Source organism: Lepisma saccharinum, chromosome 5 (genome assembly GCF_977018435.1).
Source record: "Lepisma saccharinum chromosome 5, izLepSacc3.1, whole genome shotgun sequence".
In the NCBI taxonomy this organism is placed as follows: domain Eukaryota; kingdom Metazoa; phylum Arthropoda; class Insecta; order Zygentoma; family Lepismatidae; genus Lepisma; species Lepisma saccharinum.
In genome coordinates this window covers 46,118,727-46,138,661 of record NC_139233.1, presented here as the reverse complement: position 1 = coordinate 46,138,661, position 19,935 = coordinate 46,118,727, and the positions used below count along the sequence as shown (strand labels likewise).

At 38.4% G+C, this 19,935-nt stretch overlaps 1 protein-coding gene across 1 annotated transcript in view; it reads right to left on the bottom strand.

The window, feature by feature from the left end:
- The window catches only part of VGlut (Vesicular glutamate transporter), a 186,087-nt gene that overhangs the window by 31,178 nt on the left and 134,974 nt on the right, over window positions 1-19,935 (bottom strand). The window contains exons 3-6 of the mRNA XM_083122855.1: window positions 18,116-18,184; window positions 11,437-11,609; window positions 10,876-10,940; window positions 6,514-6,632 (exon numbers count right to left, since the gene is read on the bottom strand). Of these exons, the coding sequence (XP_082978981.1) occupies window positions 6,514-6,632; window positions 10,876-10,940; window positions 11,437-11,609; window positions 18,116-18,184 (426 nt within the window). The remainder of the gene's footprint in view (window positions 1-6,513; window positions 6,633-10,875; window positions 10,941-11,436; window positions 11,610-18,115; window positions 18,185-19,935) is intronic.

Here is a 19,935-nt window from a genome sequence, read left to right as displayed (position 1 = left end):
TACTTCCTTTGTTTCTTTACTTCCTTTGCTTCTCTCTCCCTTTCTTTCTTCTTCCTTCTTCATTTATTTCTATCTTTATTTCTCTCTCTTTGTTACTGTCTCCCTCTTTCTCTCTCTCTCTCTAATAGCCTTACCTCTCATCTCTTTCTTTCTCTCTCTACTTCCATTATTTATATATTTTTCTTCTCTTTCTCTTCTTCCTTCGTATCTCTTTCTCCATCCGTTTTTTTCTGTATCCTTTGTTTCTATTTTTCCTTGTATCTTTCTTCCTCCTTAATTTCTCTCTCACTCTTTCTCTGGCCTTCTCTCACGCTTTGCTACTATCCCTCTTTTTCTCTCTCTATATTTTCTTTGTTTATCTCTTTAAACTTCTCTTTCTCTTTTGCTCTTCCTCTCTATACTTTTTATATTTCTCTCTTTTCCTTCTCTCTTCCTTTTTCTCCATCTATCTCTCTACTTCTTTGTTTATCTCTTACCTCTTTAACTCATATCTCTTTCTTTTTCCTCTATTTCCCTTATTTATATCTTTTTCGTAGCCTTTTGCTCTTTCTTTTCTTCTCTTAGATGTACACAAGTTACATCTAATTTCTTGCCATTACCTTTAATATTGTATTACATTTTTATTCTGCAATATTTCAGTACCTAAGAAATATTATTATAGATTATATCATATACCCAAATCGTGTATTGTACTGTACCAATATGCACACAAACTATTTGATATGTATTAACTCTCCATTTAGGCCTTGAGCCAGGCAAGTTGTCGGTACCACTCTGGGGGACGGGTTCTAATATGATTTTTTGGTAAGGTTGGGATGCCTAGAGATGAAAAATATGTGATAGCATATCATAACTCTTTGCCTTCTGGGTGTTTTCACTCCACTTTCCAGATAACCTTGATGCAAATGGAAAGTTTTGATAATTTTTAACATTTTGACTTTCACTATTAACAATGACAATTACAGTAACTTTGATCTAAATTAATAATAATGATGATAATAATTAAGATTATAATAATAACACTAATTCAAATATGTTAATATTTTAATAATTTGAATGACAAGTTGGATGGTATTTAACATCATCAGTGGAGTCAATTGGCTATTTGCCCATCATTAATGCCTATATCTCTAACTTAACAACTAAAGTTCGCAACAGTGAGAATAACAGTAGTAGTCCAAGGAGAGTGTAAGAGTTCATTGAGGAACGTGGGCAAGTGGTACAATGCCTCTAAAGTGCGATTTACCTGAATCAATGGCGTGGAGAGCCATAGGAAGGATGGATGCTGGACAGACAATGAGAGGTATCTGTAGCCCTTGGAGTGTCTGAAAATGCCATTTCTCGCCTGTAGGTTCGGTTCCAAACAACGAGAAATGTGCGACGAAGGCAAGGTCAAGGCCGTCAGCGATCAACAACAGCAAATGACAACAGGTACCTCTTGTTAACAACCGATTGGAACAGACGACAGAATGCAACGAAGCTATAACATGCCATTCTCACAGCAATAGGGCGCAGATGTCATCTCAAACTGTCTGCAATCGCCTTCTTAAAGATGGCCTCTATGCATATAGACTCATGGTGTGTGTTCCATCACCGTGCAGCTTTCAATCCGTAGAAACTTTGCTGAGGAACATTGCAATTGGGGCCACAATGAATGGGGTGTTCTCCGATGAGTCGGGATTCAGCCCCTAACCTTACAATAGACGTGCCTAATCTGAAGAGACTGTGGAACACGTTTTTGTTCAAGAAACGTTCCAAAATGGAGGTGGTGGAATGATTTTGTGGGTTGGAATCAAAATTGTGGGACGTACAGACCTCCAAGTCATCCAAAATGGCAGTTTGACGGCCCTTAGATATGGATTGGATTGGATTGATTTGGTGTTTTAAGTCCACCTTATGCAAAGCAAGGCTAATCGGGACTGGACCTACAGTTTAAAGTGGGATCCGAACCACTTGTGCCTCCACCGGGTATCGAACCCGGGACCCCTTGATTACAAGGCGACGACGCTACCACTGCGCCATCGGGGAGGCCCCCTTAGATATGGAGACGAGAACCTCAGACCTCTTGGCATGCCGTGCGCAGATGCAATAGGTGATCGTTTCCTTTTCTACGGCGATAATGCTCGTCCTCACAGAGTTCTGTTAGTGTAGAGGACGAGGGAATACAGAGTATGGAGTGGCCAGCGTGATTACTGAACTTAAATCCCATAGAGAATGTCTAGGATGCACTTGGCAGACACATTCTAGGTAGGGTGAGAACTCCCTCAACTCTTCCAGTGCTGAAATTGCTCAAAGTGAAAAGTGGCGAGGAATCCTCCAAGCTCTCATCGATCACTTCATCGAGTCCATGCCACACAGATGTGCAGCGGTGTTGGCCGTTCGAGATCACCCACCATACTAGGGGTGAGTTACTGCTGTGACTATGTCCGTTTCTGAGCTGCTCTATTGGTACACACAGTGCTCTATAGTGACGCACATCATGTGAGCATTGGTGCAAGCGACTGTAGGGTCTTTCTGTTACCTGTACTAATCCATATTCTACTGTATCTGTTCTCTGAATGTTCTTTCAATTGCATAAACATCGGCTGTACATGGTTTTCGTCTAGTTCTTACTGTTCCTCTATTGATCCAAGAAGAAGGTGGTGGATAGATATGGCAGGTCAATTATCAGAGAAGACACTATTTGGTCGAATTATTGTGACAGCACAGAATCGGAATCTTCAAATGGGCTTTCTCTTAGAACCATCATCATGGGCTTCAGAGACATACTTGCAGAAAAATGTTATCCCCACTGAGGAAATATCTGGAAATTCAGCCACGGCGATTGACGGTATGTCTCTTATTCAGAGAGTAAAATAAGAGAAGTCAAACTTTGGTGAGGTCTATCTGCCTTGTCCATTGCTTTCCAGAAGGAAATACTAGTCCAATAATCCATGTCTGTTTGATACGTACAATTCGACGTATATAAAGAACACCGAAAGGACAATCACGTGGGAAGAACTCGGGCATGAGTCACAGAGCATCTCATCTTCCCAGATTGTCAGAAAGTGAAGGAAATTCCTAAGTCACGTAATGAATTAAACAACTCTAATTGCATTTCTTGCTAACGAATGTAGGAAACCAGAGCATTTTGTAAATCTTTTGAATAAAACACTTCGCGAACTGTGGAGATAAATGATGGAACATCACATCTGAAGGGAGCCCCAAAGTGCTCAATCTCAACAGTAAACATGAAGAAGAGATGGCAATTTGTTGGTGTACTGCCGCTGCTAATGAGGATTATGAATCGGTAATGAGAGGCTCAGATGACACAGATGTGTGTATTGTGTGTTTGAGATTCCATGAAAGATTCATGGTTAAATTCTTTCTAAAATATAGTACTAAAATACCCATGTGGGTTCTTGACATTAAGAAAACAGCTTCAATTCTTATTAAAAATTTTTGTCGAGATATGATAACTCTCCATGTGCATTTGCAGGAAAAGGAAAAGGAAGTGCATCCTTCCTGCCAACAGACAAACACAGGAAATACTTTAGCACCCTCGGAGATGAATGGGGTCTCAATGAAATAGTAATTGGCAAACTGTAGTTCTCGTGCTTACTGTATGCTCCAAAATCTTCCGTACCTTGTGTGAATGACATGACATGTCGTCTATTCTGTGTAAAGAAGGACGAGATAGACATTTATCAACTTGCAAGAAACATGCTTAACGTGCCATTATTAATCAGCTATAAGCAAGAGATGTCTTCTGAATGATCCACGTACACCTAGACCAAGTGGGAGAAGGTGGACATTGAAAAAAAAACACGACGGAGCAGAGGAGCTGGTAATGGATTGGATGGAATGGCAGCCAGCATCTTAAACTCTGTTAGATCTACTAACTCGCAACTCCAAAAGAAACTGTCTCCCCGATGGTGAAGTGGTAGCATCACCGCCTTGTAATGAAGGGGTTCCAGGTTCGAAAGTAGGTAGAGGCACATAGTGGTTCGTATACCACTTTAAACTGTAGATCCAGTCCCAGTTAGGCTTACTGTGCATAAAGTGGATTTGAAACACCAAATCAATCAACCAACCAATCCATTAGAAACTACAAACTGCGTCTTCTGTCTAAATAACATCAGTTGCACTGACAAGTGCTGACTACCCACATGTGATAATCAATGAGTGATGACACCTATCCAGAAGATGATGATGATAATGATGAATGTAAATAATAAAATCTTGTTTATGTTAAATTATAACATACATGCATATTTAAGATTTAGCCACTCCTATTATTGAAAATTGTAAATGAAACTTATGCATTTAATCTATGTCAGTATATAAGCAATATAATAAAGTTTTTTTAATTATTATAAGGGTTATATTAATATTATTACACTTAATAGTTATAATTATTATAAAATAATATTGAATTTAATCAGCCTGATAAAATTAAATTTATTTATTGAAATATTGTGATCAATTTATATGTTTTTTATAAAAAATATGAAAAAAACATTATTTTTCATCTATGGTTACTAATTCAATAATATTATATAAAAAGCAAAGAGTTATGAGATGCTATCACACAGTTCCAGCTTCAGGCATCCACACCTTGGAAAAAAATCATATGAGAACCCATTCCCCCCCGAGTGGTACCGATCGTCTAAATTTGAGATCCTGGCTAACGAACTAATTAGCCGTGTTTCCCTTTCAGAAAGTGTGAATATATGGAAAATATGGCTCTGACTACCTTCTCTCATGTTTACGGTAAGAACTCCCGCTCGATTTTGTTTCATTGGTATTGTGGTTATCATACAATTGAACAAAAAGGCGCCATGAAATTACATGACATGTTAATTATTTTACAATTGTTACCAAATGACTTGCTTTTGCTGGGAATCTTCAGGCTCAGAGAAGATATTTATGTTTAACATCACATATTTTGCATTATAAAAATACGTCTTTTAATTGGAGAAAGAAAATTACAGAGAATTATTTATTTCATGGTAAAATTTATTACTCTACTGTAGATTTCGAGGAGTATAGTATCTGTAGTAGTTTCTCTACTACAGGCCTGGGCAACCCACTGTAAACGTTGAAGAGCGCTCTCGTATTCACATGTGGACTGCAGAGCGAACAGCGGTTCTGGGGCGTTGTAAGAGCCGTGGATAGTGAGCCGAACCGTACAAAGCGCTCGCTGTCCTCCACCAAAAGTGCAGGCGAGTTGCCCAACCATGCTCTACTATAATTTTCTCATACATTCTCCAAAAAGTTTCTTTTTCACATAAGTAACAAAGTAATTTCAAAGATTACAACTGTTCAGAGGTAACACGATTAAGCCTTGTTTCCATGACAGAAGAAAACAACACTACATATGTTGAGCAAGGCACACTTCCAAAGTCTCTGATAGAGAGTTGAAACCAGTGGCGTGGCAAGGATGTGCGAAGTGGGCGACCGCCGCGGGCCTCGCGCTTGAAGGGGCCTCGCGTCCCATGGAGTTGATACGCAAAATGTAATAAGTGGAAGAGAGAAAAGTAGATCGAAAAAGGCTAATTTTTGCGGGAAATAAAATTGAAACATTCTATTTTTATCTGTCTTTAAATTCTAGTTTAACGTTATGATTTGAATAAATACGTCAAATCAGAGGCGTAATACACAGGCGGGCGGGTCCCTAAGCCTAAGAGAGCCCGAAGAAAAGTTAAAATTATTGTCGTATTTATCATTTGAAATATTTACGGAAAAATTTTATGTGCGTCCTTCGATATTTTCTTCTTATGCCATACTTGCATCCTAGAAATTTTGAAATGAGGAAGCAGAGAAGAACTCATTGAAAATTATATAGGTTATATTTAAAGATTGGTAGATTTCATTTCTGATTTTTTAGAAAAAAGTATTGCCCATTTAAAGATAGTTCAGTTATGTACATTTTTAAAAACTTATTATACTACTACTTTCGTTAAAGAAAAATCCATTAGTGTGTTACAAGAATATACCTCTGTCAAGTGCAAATTTCTCTGTGGCCTATTACTAAATATCATTTTCGTCAGTAATTTATTATTACTATTAATAATATTTAAATATGATAATTTGCTGACATATCCTTGAAGATTTTTTATCGATTCAAATTGAGATTTCACATTTAAAGAAATGATGGGGGCCTCGCATTCTAATCTCGCCCAGGTCCTCGCAATATGTTGCTACGCCACTGATTAAAACGTATCGTTCTTATGTGTTTTTTACTGTAATATAGACTGCCTTTGTCAGCATATATAGTGTTTAACTATTCAGAATTTTATTTTATTCAAAATTGAATGAAAAGATTTTTCTGAGGAGAAAGATGCTTAGTGATCACAAGTTTGAAAGTTTTGTTTTCAAGTATTCATTTTTTTACCCAAAAATATATCTATTTAATCTTATCTTCTAACATTTCCTGGCAATATTATCACTGTGAGAAGTGGTGTTACTACACATAAAGGTTAGAATAGATTGTAAGAAAATGAATGGGCGCTTATGGGAACTTAAACGTACCTATTCGCTGGGTATTTGGAAGCGAGGAATCCGCCTGGGACCTGCGTGACGAGGTAACCCCAGAAGAACGACGAATCTACAGCACTTTCTACAGCTACACTCCAGTTGTATTTCAGTTCCTTTAAAAGATAAGGCCAGAATTAAAAGGACATCTTACAGACTAAGATCTAAGCAAAGAATCAACGCATGAACTAAACGTTTTGCCAAAGTGGGGTGGAGGGATGCTACAGCCATTTCTGGATTAGGGTGTAAATGGTAAATGAATAGATTTAGAAGGACATTCTTTCCATCTTCAAGGGAGAGAAATGCATATTATTATTACACGAGTTGTGAAGGTACATAGGGGATGTAGAGTTAGGGTCCAAAACAATTTAGGTTATTTGTGGAGGTGATGTGATCAGCACCACGCTCCGGCCGTCTTTATCATCAAAGGTCGGTGGAAGGTATCCATTTATTAGAGGCTCGGTGAGCCCCAGAGCCGCTCTATGCAGAGACATTGGACACTAGACAATGGACAATGAATGTTCAAAAGACCTTTTCTCGAAATGCGATGTTGAAATAGGTATTAATTAACACTGCTTGCTAAAAAAGACCAACTAACATTTGTGGAATTATCACATATCCTAACAGTTATAACTGGAATTATAATGTGGGGGAGGGAGGCTCATGCTGTTTTTAGTACTAGGCCTCCACATGTATAAATCCGAACCTGACTATATCCCATACTTCACACAACAATTGAAATACGGAGGGAAGATCTAATTTTTTCATGACGCCTTAACTTCAGTTTCTGGCAGAGTAGAGGGGGATATTTGGGGGAGGGGGTGATTTTTGAGCAGGGGTAAACAGAGGAAGCGTTGTTCACGAGCTTTCAATCGCATGGCGCCTCTCCCATCACTTGAAGCGAGACGCCGTCTCCGTCCGCCATTGAAGGGGGAAAGAGAGGGGGCGAGGGCCCCGCCACAATGGACACAACGAAGCGTGAACTCGAAAGCATTACCCGTCGCTTTGTGTCCGCCGGAATCCTGTTTGCGATGCGCCGATTGCAATATTGCACGGCGAAGAGAGCATTCGTCATGGTGTGATGGACGAAGTATGTGGCTGTGAGGGGGCGGTCCCAGAGCTATGAATATTCCTCGTACCGCCACGAGTAAGTGTGGATTGGACCGGAATTGGAAATTAATAATTTTCTGGCGTGTTATAGAGGCCTAAAAAGCTAAAGATAAAAGCACAGAGGTAGAGACAGACTTAAAAAGATCCAGAAAATGGAAGTGAAGGAAAACAGATAGAGGTGGAGACAGAGAGAGAGAGAGAGAGATGCAGACAGAAAAGTGAAGGGTTAAAGAGAATGGCAGAGAAAGGCTACAAGCGAGAGAGAGAGAGAGAGAGAGGAAGTGGAAGAAAGATATGTAAAGGAATAGGCAGAGAGAGAAGATGAAGAGATATTGGTAGAGAGGGAGAGAGAGAGAGAAGATGAAGATATATTGGTAGTGAGGGGGAGAGATAAAGAAGGCATAGAAAGAGATAGAGAGAGAGAGAGAGAGAGAGAGAGAGAGAGAGAGAGGAAGTGGAAGAAAGATATGTAAAGGAATAGGCAGAGAGAGAAGATGAAGAGATATTGGTAGAGAGGGAGAGAGAGAGAGAAGATGAAGATATATTGGTAGTGAGGGGGAGAGATAAAGAAGGCATAGAAAGAGATAGAGAGAGAGAGAGAGAGAGAGGGGGGAGATGAAGAACGAAGCAATATGGCCGAGAGAGACAAGGAGAAGTACAAAGAAAACGAGAGAAAAGCAGTTGATAAGTGAAAAGAGAAAACAATAGAGAAGAAAGGTACAGAAAGGGAAAGCGAGATATACTGAGTGAGAGAGAGAGGAAGTGGAAGAAAGATATGTAAAGGAATAGGCAGAGAAAGAAGATGAAGATATATTGGTAGAGATGGAGAGAGAGAAAGAAGGCATAGAAAAAGAGAGATAGAGAAATAAGACATAGAGAGAGAGAGAGAGAGAGGGGAGATGAAGAACGAAGCAATATGGCCGAGAGAGACAAGGAGAAGTACAAAGAAAACGAGAGAAAAGCAGTTGATAAGTGAAAAGAGAAGAAAATAGAGAAGAAAGGTACAGAAAGAGAAAAAGAGATATAGTAAGAGAGAGAGAGAGAGAGAGAGAGGAAAATATAAGGAGGACAAAGAGAGAAATTAAGATGCACGATAGCCAAAGAGAATGTGAAAAGACATAGAGATATGAAAGTGAAGGTAAAGAGAATTCCAGAAAAGTGAAAAATTTAGAGATTGAGGAACGTGTTTATCTGACTTGAAAATATCCTATGCACGCACCCACGCAACAAAATTCTACACAACGAAGCACAAATGGAATGTTATGAATATATTCATAGTTCTACCCTAAAAAAAAAAAACACATTACACGAACTCTATCTATTGTTGCTTCCAACAATGTCCCAACAACACCTTCCAAATGTTCCATTAGATGACGTTGCAATTTATAGGAGCTCGATAGAGTCTTCAAAACCTGTGTACCAGTCACAACCGACGATCTTCCCTCCAAACTAAAAACCTTTCACCCCCCCTTTTACAAACCCCCTTCTTTTTCCTTCGTCTGCTTTTACGGTATCATTATGTTCTTCCTTCCCTCCCTTTTGGCTTTCAAAGCCAGTTTGTTGCTCACGGAGGGAAGAAATGCATTTTGTCAAGCTAAAAGAGACGCTTTTTTTCAACAGTCGAGCATCGGCAATTTATGAGCGATTCATCGCACATGGTAGGGAGTGAAGCCAAAGATCATTTCATGTAGATGGCACTCGCAGTCATTTACCCCTGTAGGGGGAATGTTACCAATCCCTTCCCTGGGGTATCGAGAAGATACTTGGGAATCTTTCGTCTCGTCACATTTGTTACAAGGTTTATCTATTTCTCGGTCTCGTCTCTGTTATAAACACACTCTCGTCTCTGTTATAAACACACGTCTCTAGCCCCGAACTATATGGTGTTAGCAATACAGGGTGGGGTAAAAGTAGCTTTCCCCAAGAAATTTGCAATTTACATTTTGAGGGAAAGCGAGTCATTTCCTTAATCTATCACTAGAGAAGATGTGTTGTTTGGGCTCTTTCGTGACCAGTAGAAAATTCAGCATTCGACGACCTGACAAAATCACTCACAACGCTATACCGATAAACTTCTATGGTTTGTAAGAGATAATAATATCGGCAGTGTTTTGTGTAATTACCGTCTTTTAATATTGCATATTATCTTTCTTCAACCTAAATATGTCCCATCAGAAACCCAAGTTTAATGCTACATAAACATTTGATCGTAAACTTAAGTTAATTACCATATTTAATGCACTTATTCAATTTAGTCATTGCCATGATGATCCTCGAAACCCTTAACAAATGCAACTACGTAGTTCTTGCCAGCACCTTTACAAAAATTATGTCAAATTTGTGACATAATAGTACAACTTACGGTTCTCATATACACTGAATAACGAATTGGATTGACTGTTCTGTGACAAAGATACAAGATTAAACTCTGATTATATAAAATTTTCATTGAACTTCCAAATACATCAGGACGTCTAAATGACACCATTTCCTACGACATTGTGAATTTTTAAATTCAAACCGCTGACATTTTTTAAGTATTTTTCCAGCACCCGTATCAACGTATTCATTCCGCACCTGGCCTTACATCGTTGAATACGCTCGTCACTACACGCCACGCCCTCTCCCCTTCCTTTCCAGACCTTCCCTTCATTCAGATTTCGATGCTATGCGCGGATCCGCACGAGCTGAGAGAGATCGGAATTTCCCTTGCTGAAAGAAATCCCTCAATTTGCAATGATGCGTGGATTGTTCTCGACTCCGTCAAACGGCAAGGAGTGGAAAGATTGCAACACTGCAACACTATACATGACGAAGAGAAAAATCAGCGTATGCGCGTAGGTAATATGTCTCAATTCTTGGTGCGAAGCGAGTCCGAGAGCCCACGGATCAAAGCCATAAGAGCCTTTCTGCTTTCTCTATTCGCCGTCGAAAACAACGCCACTTTGGCGTGTACCTATGTGCACTTGCCAATATTGTTCATGCACAATCGACGCGCGTTGCTCAGTTAGAAAAGCTGACGTAAGGAAGTAAATGGAAGGTGATGTGGACCGGGAACATTTGGTATTTTGAAGAAATAGCCTTCAATGAATAAATATAATAAAAATTAATTATGTACATTTATGGGTGTGCACGTGCAGGTGCCATAATAGGCAGCAGCCGCTACTGTTAGATGCTAGGTGAAAACTTTTGTACACATGCTTTTAAACAGAATAAAGGTTTTTCAAATATAGATAAACGAGAACTTACCATTTGTTCACGTTGAAGTTTGGCCATGCTCATATTACACCGCATACCAAAAGATATGATGAAACCTAAAACCAAAATAAGAACATCATTATTGTTTAAACTTAACTTTATCTTTTGCAGGAAAATAACAGATGGCGCTTCTTATTTGTTCTTATGAGATAAAACAAGAAAAGACTGAGATGAAAGTAGCTTTTCGTAATCTATCTGGAAAAGGCAATCTTAATAAATGGAAGCAGTAGTTGTAGATACTAAGGATGAATGTGATAATTTATGCATACTAATTGGGAATATTTCAAGGAAACACACACACACACACACACACACATGTACATGTCATTATATCCTTGGCGAGAGACTTTTACTCGATACAGAATCATTTTCCCTTACTTTTCGTATTTCATCCCCTTTAATATACGAGATATATCGTACTTGAAATTCACTTAACTTTTTTCGCTTCAAAACCCCTTCAATAACGAGAAGACAGAAATCAAACCTTCTAAGTAACAGTAACATATCCTGTAACTTTTTGATCGTACCATCATTGTAGAAACGTGAACTTACCTACGCATGTGAGAAATGCTACCGTGTATCGTTTGGTACAACAGGGGCATTCTGGCCTAACGTATTTGTCTATCCATCTTAGCGGAGGCCTCTCAGGTTCCGGCAACGAATCAGGAGTCCCCAGTTCGTCCCTCCCGACGAACCCCTTCTCGTCCTCTGCCTTTTCGAATCCCCTGAAAGAAACATATCCTCAATTATTTGTATTTTATATTTATTTACATATTTGTCTGCTGACCAAAGCTATTCGCTGCACAGGCTTAAGTTTGTCTTAGTTTAAGTCCAATTTATGCACAAATAGGCCAATCGGGGCTGTACTTAGAATTGAAGGTAGGATACTTTGCGAAGTACCTCCACCGGGAGTCGAACTCATGACTCATTAATTACAGGGTAGCAATAGGTGATTTACAAATGCAATTATACAGGGTGAGCACAAAAACAGTCCCTGGTTTTGAAATGGTATAACTTTAATACCAAAAGTAATATTCTGCGGAAATGTTCACATTAGTTGCAAAAACTCATAAGGTTTTTGGTGGTGTTCATTGGAATTACAAACAATCCTGTTACGCTGGAAACATCGAGACGGTAATCCAGCTCCGACCACATCTTCTCAATCGTATCCGGTGTGATAAAGTTGACGGCTGTACTGATGCGTTCCTGAAGATCATTCAGGGTTGTGAGTAGTGGTGGTACATAGACCTGGTCCTTCACGAACCCCCAAAGGAAAAAGTCACAAACTGTCAGGTCCGGTGATCGTGGGGGTCACTGACATAGATTTTGATCTTTGGGTCCAGCTCGTCCTCCTATCCATCGGTGTGGGAGGTTGTCGTGCAGAAAGCTGCGTACAGATTAATGACAGTGTGGGGGCGCTCCATCTTGTTGTAGAATGTAGTCACCTCTCTCTGCAGCAAGTTGAGGAATTAACCAGTCACGTAGCATTGTTAGAAAGCTTTCATCTGTGATTGCAAACGCTTCCGTAAAATCTTGCGTACGGTTGTTTGTGGAGCATGCTAGCTTGTTGATTTCCTCGGGCTGCGTACAAAGGCTTCTCGCACACGCTCCACAATTTCCTCAGAGACTGACGGTCGGCCAGAACGTTTTTTTTAAATCACAAATACACCCTTTCTCCACAAATGTTTTATGCCACTTCAAAATGGATTTGTGTGTTGGTGGATCAACATTAAAATTCCGTCTGTCCCCTCGCAAAGGGAACGGTGAGCTATAACTGGCAGAAAACAAAGCACGTGCTCTCTCTAGCGCACCAGTCAGCGGGTGATAACGTGATAGCTGGCAAGACCTTCGTGCTGGGAACTTCCTGGATAAACCTTCTGAGGTGTAAATTAACCCACTTGTAAAACTAAACAAGTATAAATTGCTACTTAATAACCTTGCTTTCATTCATGAGACACTTCAATAATGATTGTCTTGTACGTACAGTCACGGACACTTTTGGGTTGTAACGACTCAATTTACTTCCAATAGCATCGTTACAACCCAGAAGGGCCAGTGACTGTACAAATTAAATGTGAAGGCATGAATACGTCCAGTTTTATTCTATCTGAACATTATTAACGGAGCCAGGAGACTGAACATTATTATGCACTGTTACATAGTACATTAGGCACTAATCTGTAGTAAAGTAATTGCTAATAAACAAAATTTGCAAAATTGATGCCTCGTTTCGATGCTACGAGACACGGCATTTTCTGTGCGGTATGTATGCAACCACGAGGGAAGAGATTCAAGGTTGTTACTGACATGTATATTTTATGTCGGATCACGTACTAAAGGTGATAGTACGCTGTGAAAAGAATGTTGACGAGCAGAGACGCCGTTAAGGTGGTGTCATTAGGTTTATCTTTTCGTATCTAAAATAATTCATAAATAACATACCAGGACAAACTGGAAGAATCTCGGATCTTATGTTCCTCACATTCTTAACGAGGAGTGTTGCACGACATGTCACGTGGTTGTCCTTACAAGAACTGGCAACCAGGCCCGTACCCAGGACTTTTTTTGAGGTGGGGGACCAGACCCATAGGCGAATTTTAAATAAATTTTCTCTCATATGATACACTGCATATATATATATATATCTGTGTGTGTGTGTGTGGTTGGGGGTGTATAGGAGAGGGTGGTTAGAGAAATTGGCTCATTTTGTTACGAAATGTTGAAGAACAGCATTTTCAAACCTGTATGCATGCAACCACGTGACAAATATTTGCAGTTGACACTGGCATTTGTTTCTGTCAGAGCGAAAAAAAATGTATGATACGGGTAGACTACATGTGTGCATAGTGCAAACAATTCAAATAGCCTACGAAAAGCAACATATGTGTGTGGGGGTTGATGAGGGTTCACACCCATTTTGCAAATTCCCTGACTTTTCAAGGTATTTTACATAAATGTGTAATGATTTAACATGCTAAAAAACAAGAGTTTACACTTCAACTTTGTTAAGTGTTAATCAAGTTAATCAAATGAATCACGTTTGTTGAACATTTTTGAAAATAAATGAAAAATGAAATGAAATAACCTATTTAGAAGCAATATTACCCAAAATGGAAGATTGTTCGGAAGATAAAAGGAAATGTGTTTCCGGTTACAAATTCTGCCAAGCAAAAATCATTTAATTCCCCTGACTTTTCCAGGTTTTGAAAGCTTTTTTTAAAAAAAAAATCATTTATTTCCAATGATCTCAGTCCTAGCCTTGTTTCCCCGACTCCTCCAGTTGTCCAGGACTTTGGAGTCAGTGCGAACCCTGTAAATAAATTATCTGAAGGGAACGGCTAAGTGACTTCAGCCTGGTAGTGTGTCTGCTAGCGTAATATTGTTTCTATTGCGTATTTTTGCTTTTAGAATATTATTCGACAGTAAAAATAAATGCCAGTGGCAACCAAGAAGCTATTAAATGGGGTTGCATACATGTGCGATAGAAAATTCCATCATCAATGGCTCGTAGCATCGAAATGTTTGGCCTTGATGTCTTCTGCACACTGTGAAAGTTGTCTGTTGTACGGTCACACCACTGTGTATTGATGTTCAAGAGAATTATAAAAAAGAAGAAAAGTTGCAGTAAAACAAATTCCAATTGGCAGAATTTCATAAATAATAATGTACTTAATTTCTTGAGTGTTTTGGACACACAACAATATATGTTAGAAGTACTTCAGACACTTTTTGCCCCAAAAATCTAGCAACGATTCTGCTATGAAGTGGATTCTCCTATTTATATAAAATTAATTCACCCTAAGCCATTGACTGGCAGAATGAGCATCAGAAAAGCCCTGATGCCGGCCGAAAGGGATCACAGACCTTGCGGTGCGGGTAGATAGCTAAATGCCCCTTATATGGTTGGTTTTGTATTGCAGTCAATGAGGAACCTTTCTTCCATAATGTAAAGAGTATAGAAAATTCCCCTCTTTTCTAATTATGTGAAACATTTGTGACCGAGCACAGGCGAAAAGGTCTGGACATAGATCAAACGGAATGGACTTTCCATACTAAATTGGAACGTCTGATAGCCTTGCATCAATGGTTATAGAACTAAAATAGCCCATTATGCAGACTGCAGACTTCTAGAGCCTGTCTCTGTCCAGAAACAACGTATTCATTTGTGCAAGGACAAAATCGAAATTCATGCAAAATTTGAAAAAAACATCAACGTAATTTCTGTAGGTTTTTATGCGTTTAAATTAAAATTTATAATGGCTGGAAGGGGAGCCATGGCCCCCCCTGCCCCCTTTGGTACGGGCCTGCTGTCAACATTGAAAAGGACGTGCCATGCCAAGATTATGAGCAAGGAAAGGTCAGAGTTTTTAAAATTTTGTCCGGAGCTATATACAAGGGTCGTTTGAAAAGTCCTACCCGTTTGTTTTTAGAAAATAAATGTTGTGAAGAGAATTAGGTTTTTTTATTTTTATTTTACTGACCTGTTACGGAATACATTTTATAATTTTTCTACATAGTCACCACCACGATTCAGGCATTTGTCATGGTGTGTGACTAGATTTTGCATGCCTTCGTCGCAGTAGTCTGCCGCCAGTCCATTGAACCAGTTTTGGACAGCTTCCTAGAGTTCCTTGTCACTGTAAAATCTTCGTCCACTGCGCCCACTCTGAGCAAACGGGTAGGACTTTTCGAATGATGCTCGTACATAATACATTGATTATGAAAAGTTTGCTCTAAAGAGTGACTAGAGTTTTTCAGTTTCCATAACACACACAATGTAATGACGGTAGAAATAATCAATTAAGGCTACATTCTCTCCGTAACGGACTAAACATTTCTTCCTCATTCGACTAACTAACTAACTAACTAACTAACTCTCTAGCCTTCCTAAACCCGAAGGTTCATGGCTGCAGCAACACAGGCCTTCCATCTGTCCCTATCTTGAGCAAGATCTATATACTCTTTTCCATCCCTACCGATTTCCTTTATGTCCATCTCAACGTTGTCCCTCCATCTTCGTCTTGGCCTTCCTACAGGTCTCTTACCATCAGGTTTTTCAACAAGAATCCTGTAAACTCCTCTTTCCTCTCCCATTCGTGCCACATGGCCTGCCCATCTAAGTCTTCTTGATTTAATTATTCTAATAATATTTGGGCATGAATACAAATTATGTAGTTCTAAATTATGTAACCTTCTTCACTCACCTGTCTCCTCATCCCTTTTAGGTCCATATATTTTCCTAAGGATCTTATTTTCAAATACTCTCAATTTATGTTCCTCTTTCAATGTAAGGGACCAAGTTTCACACCTATTGTAATACTATAGGCAGAATTACTGTTTTGTATATTTTAACTTTTAGTTTCTTAGATATTAAACGATAAGACAAAAGTTTATGAAGAGAGAAGTAACATGCATTTCCTGAATTAACCCTGCTTTTTGTTTCCTCTTTGATATAATTTTCATTTGTTAGTATTACTCCTAAGTATTTGAATTTGGAAACTGGTTCAAACGAATTGTTATCAGTAATTAGATTTTGATTATTACCTAACACTTGGTTTCGGCCTGTAAGCATATATTTAGTTTTCTCTTTGTTAACTTCCAAACCTATCTCTTTAGCAGTTTTGAAAAATATTTTAGCATTATTCTTAATTGTGTTCACATCATCCCCCAGTAAGTCTACATCATCTGCATATGCTAACAACTGAGTCACACCATTTAATTTTAGTCCTTCTTTAGTTTCTTTTACCTTCCTAACAGCATATTCAAAGCAAATTTAAAGAGCAATGGAGATAATGCATCTCCTAGTTTTAACCCATCATGAATTGTAAATTTGTCAGACACATTAATACCCACACGAATTTTACTTTCTGTTTCACTGGTGCATACTTTTATCATACTAACAAGCTTCTTAGGTATTCCAAACTCTACTAATATATTATATAATTTATCTCTTTTGACCGAATCATATGCTTTTTTGAAATCAATGAATAGCTGATGGACATTTTGATTATATTCCCACTTTTTGTCAAGTGTCTGTCTGATGTGAAAAATTTGATCTGTAGTTGATCTGTTACGTTTAAATCCACATTGATAATCACCTATAATTTCATTAGCATATGGGGTTAGTCTTGTTAAAAGAATGTTAGATAATATTTTATATGTTGTTGAGAGTAGAGAAATTCCACGGTAATTATTGCAGTTCATTTTATCACCTTTTTTAAACACAGGAACAATTATGGATTCTTTCCACTGTTGAGGTATTTCTTCTTTATTCCATATTAAACAAATTAATTTATGAATTTGACATATTAACGAATTTCCACCATATTTAATTAACTCAGCTGGTATTAAATCAATGCCAGGTGCTTTGTTATTCTTTAGCCTTTTAATAGCATATTTAACTTCAGTCAAGTTAGGTTCTGGAACTAAAGATTCTGCTGTGTGTACTTCATTTACTTCTGACTTATCTCCTAGATGAACATTTAAATGGTCATTAAAGTAGTTCTTCCATCTATTTAGAATATCGCTTGGGTCAGCTAGAAAATCACCGTCTTTATCTTTTATCAAGTTTACTTTAGGTTGCCACCCCTTTCTAAATTCATTTTCACCTTTATATAAATCTCTGATATTTTTGATTTTGCTGTTTTGCTGTTTGTTTCAATTTCGTTAATTTGACTTTTTAAGTAATCTCTTTTTTACTTCTAAACGTGCGGTTAACTTCTCGCTTTATTTTTCGTATTACAATTGCTTAGATTTGTATAATCAGAGTTATTTAACCTCCTAAGTCTAGCCTGATTTCTTATTTCTATTACATTATGACATTCATTATAAAACCATGGCTTACTTTTTCTTGGTTTATGATATCCTATACTTTCTTTAGCTGCTGATTCTATTGCATTACGTATGTGCTCCTAATTCTTATTTACGTCTGTTTCATTTATATTTTCATCATCATTTAAATCTTGCAAAACATCTTTCATCTTTCGACAGGAAAATTAAATGTCAGTGGCAAACTTGAATCAATGTTGCACATTTGCATACATGAAGGATAGAAAAGGTAGTTTTTCGAGTACTTGTAGCGTCGAAATATAGTGTAATGTGCAAAACGTTATTTTGACATGGTCTTAAACATTAGTTCTCTACGCGCTGTGAAGTTTGTCCTTGATGTACAACGACACCTTGCGTCTGTGTTTATAAACAAAGGGGCAGGCAAATTTAAAAATAAACTTACCCTAACGTAGGTTTAACGTGCTTCAGGTTCTTCATAGAAGGCATCTCGAACTCTTCATAGCGGATGTTGCTGGAAATAAAAGAAATAAATATTACTTTTTTGTTTTACAATCCCACTAGACAATAAGAAGCTAATTTAATGTTAGGAATCATGATGTCAAAGTTTCTTGTATATTCACTTTGCTCAGAAAGGATAATCAGGACTGGGTCTACAGTTTCAGGTGGAATCCAAACCACTATTCGGAGACCAGTGATCGAACCCAAGACCTTTTGATTACGAAATGACACCATTACACTATAGGGGAATCGCCACTGATAATATTGTAAATGTGGTGCTGATATGTTTCTTGGGTTTGAAATCGCATTAATTTTCTACATATTTGGTAGAAACAATTTTGTCACTTGCACAGTCGACGCAAAGAAGTTGTTGCACTTTATCAAGAGAAAAAAGACACCATCAATTTTTCATGCTTTTACTCTAATATATCTGGTTGAGTACAATTTCAGGATAGAAATAACTGATGAATCCCAATACCTGTTGGTGAATTCCAATTACTTTCTACGCCGACGGTACAAGGCACTAAGTTTCTAGGAGAAAGAGAGTTGAATTAATTCAATAGATCCTTGTGCCTCAAATCCTATTCTTTATTACCATCGGTCCCAAGTGATGGTCAGAACAACTAGTAAAAATAACAATAGCACAATCCACTTAAATGTAGATTAGCTAAAGCCTGAAATGTTTAACATTTCCTGTACATGCGAAATGACTTGGTGTTTAAAATTTAAACTCTTCTGCAACGCTTGTATTTCAAACTATAATATAAACTCTTCTTTTGTTTTTCAGATTTTCAAACAGCTCGTTATTGATATTTTTTCGTTCCTGATGTTCTATCGCATGGACCTGTGGGTAAGTACCAAAGAGATATAATTTGTTTTCAAAAGTAAAGAGTGTGTGGTTTAGCCTCTCCAGTTATTAGGTAGATATACTGTCAATTTGAGCTTTTACCGTTACGCTCTCGCATGTAGAAAAGCACAAACTATAGAGCAACAAATTTTCAAATCTGTCCACTGTCACTGGTTAGATTTATTTTATTATAAACGTTGAAAATGCGTTATTGAAGGTTGCAAGAATTTTATCCACTCTAAGCGTTAAAGGTATGACGTTTTGGAGGTTGTACAAGCACCGTATAGGCTACAACAGGCTTGAGCAAACCTCAAACGTACACTTGTGGAGGATGCCAGCGAGTCCTTCGTAAAGTGCGAGCTTTAAACCTGCATCTCAAGACCAAAAGGAGCAGAGGAGGAGTGGGAAAGTTGCTTGCGTTAAGATGTAAAGAAAGACACACTTCTGTTCACGAAAACGCCACCTGTTTCTTCTACCATGATTACAATGTCACATCGCACTGTTACTCACGAATCAGATGACGAAAGGTTTCCTTCTGCACGAACGCGACCGAAGAAGCCTCCTGCATCGATAAATTCCTCATTTCCTTCCACTCTTGCAACACTACAGAACCGCAGTCCCTCTGCATTTCAATCTTGTGTACGAGAGCGCTCTTTTACATATTCGGCGGATTGACCAAGCCTGCGCTACAAAAGTTCAACACGTGACAGTGCAAGAATTGTGGAAGCCGTTCCCATCCTTTATTTTCCAGAACTTTTCTTAGTGTAGGTGCAACGTGCACCCTGTCCTAGCTCCTCTTCTTCTATCCTAAGAAAGAAGTAAAGCAGCAAACGCACACAATGCATTATGTACTGAAGCAACAATCGCATCGATTGAGTCCTCTTAAGAACCATCCGCAGTATCCTTAACTTTTTTAA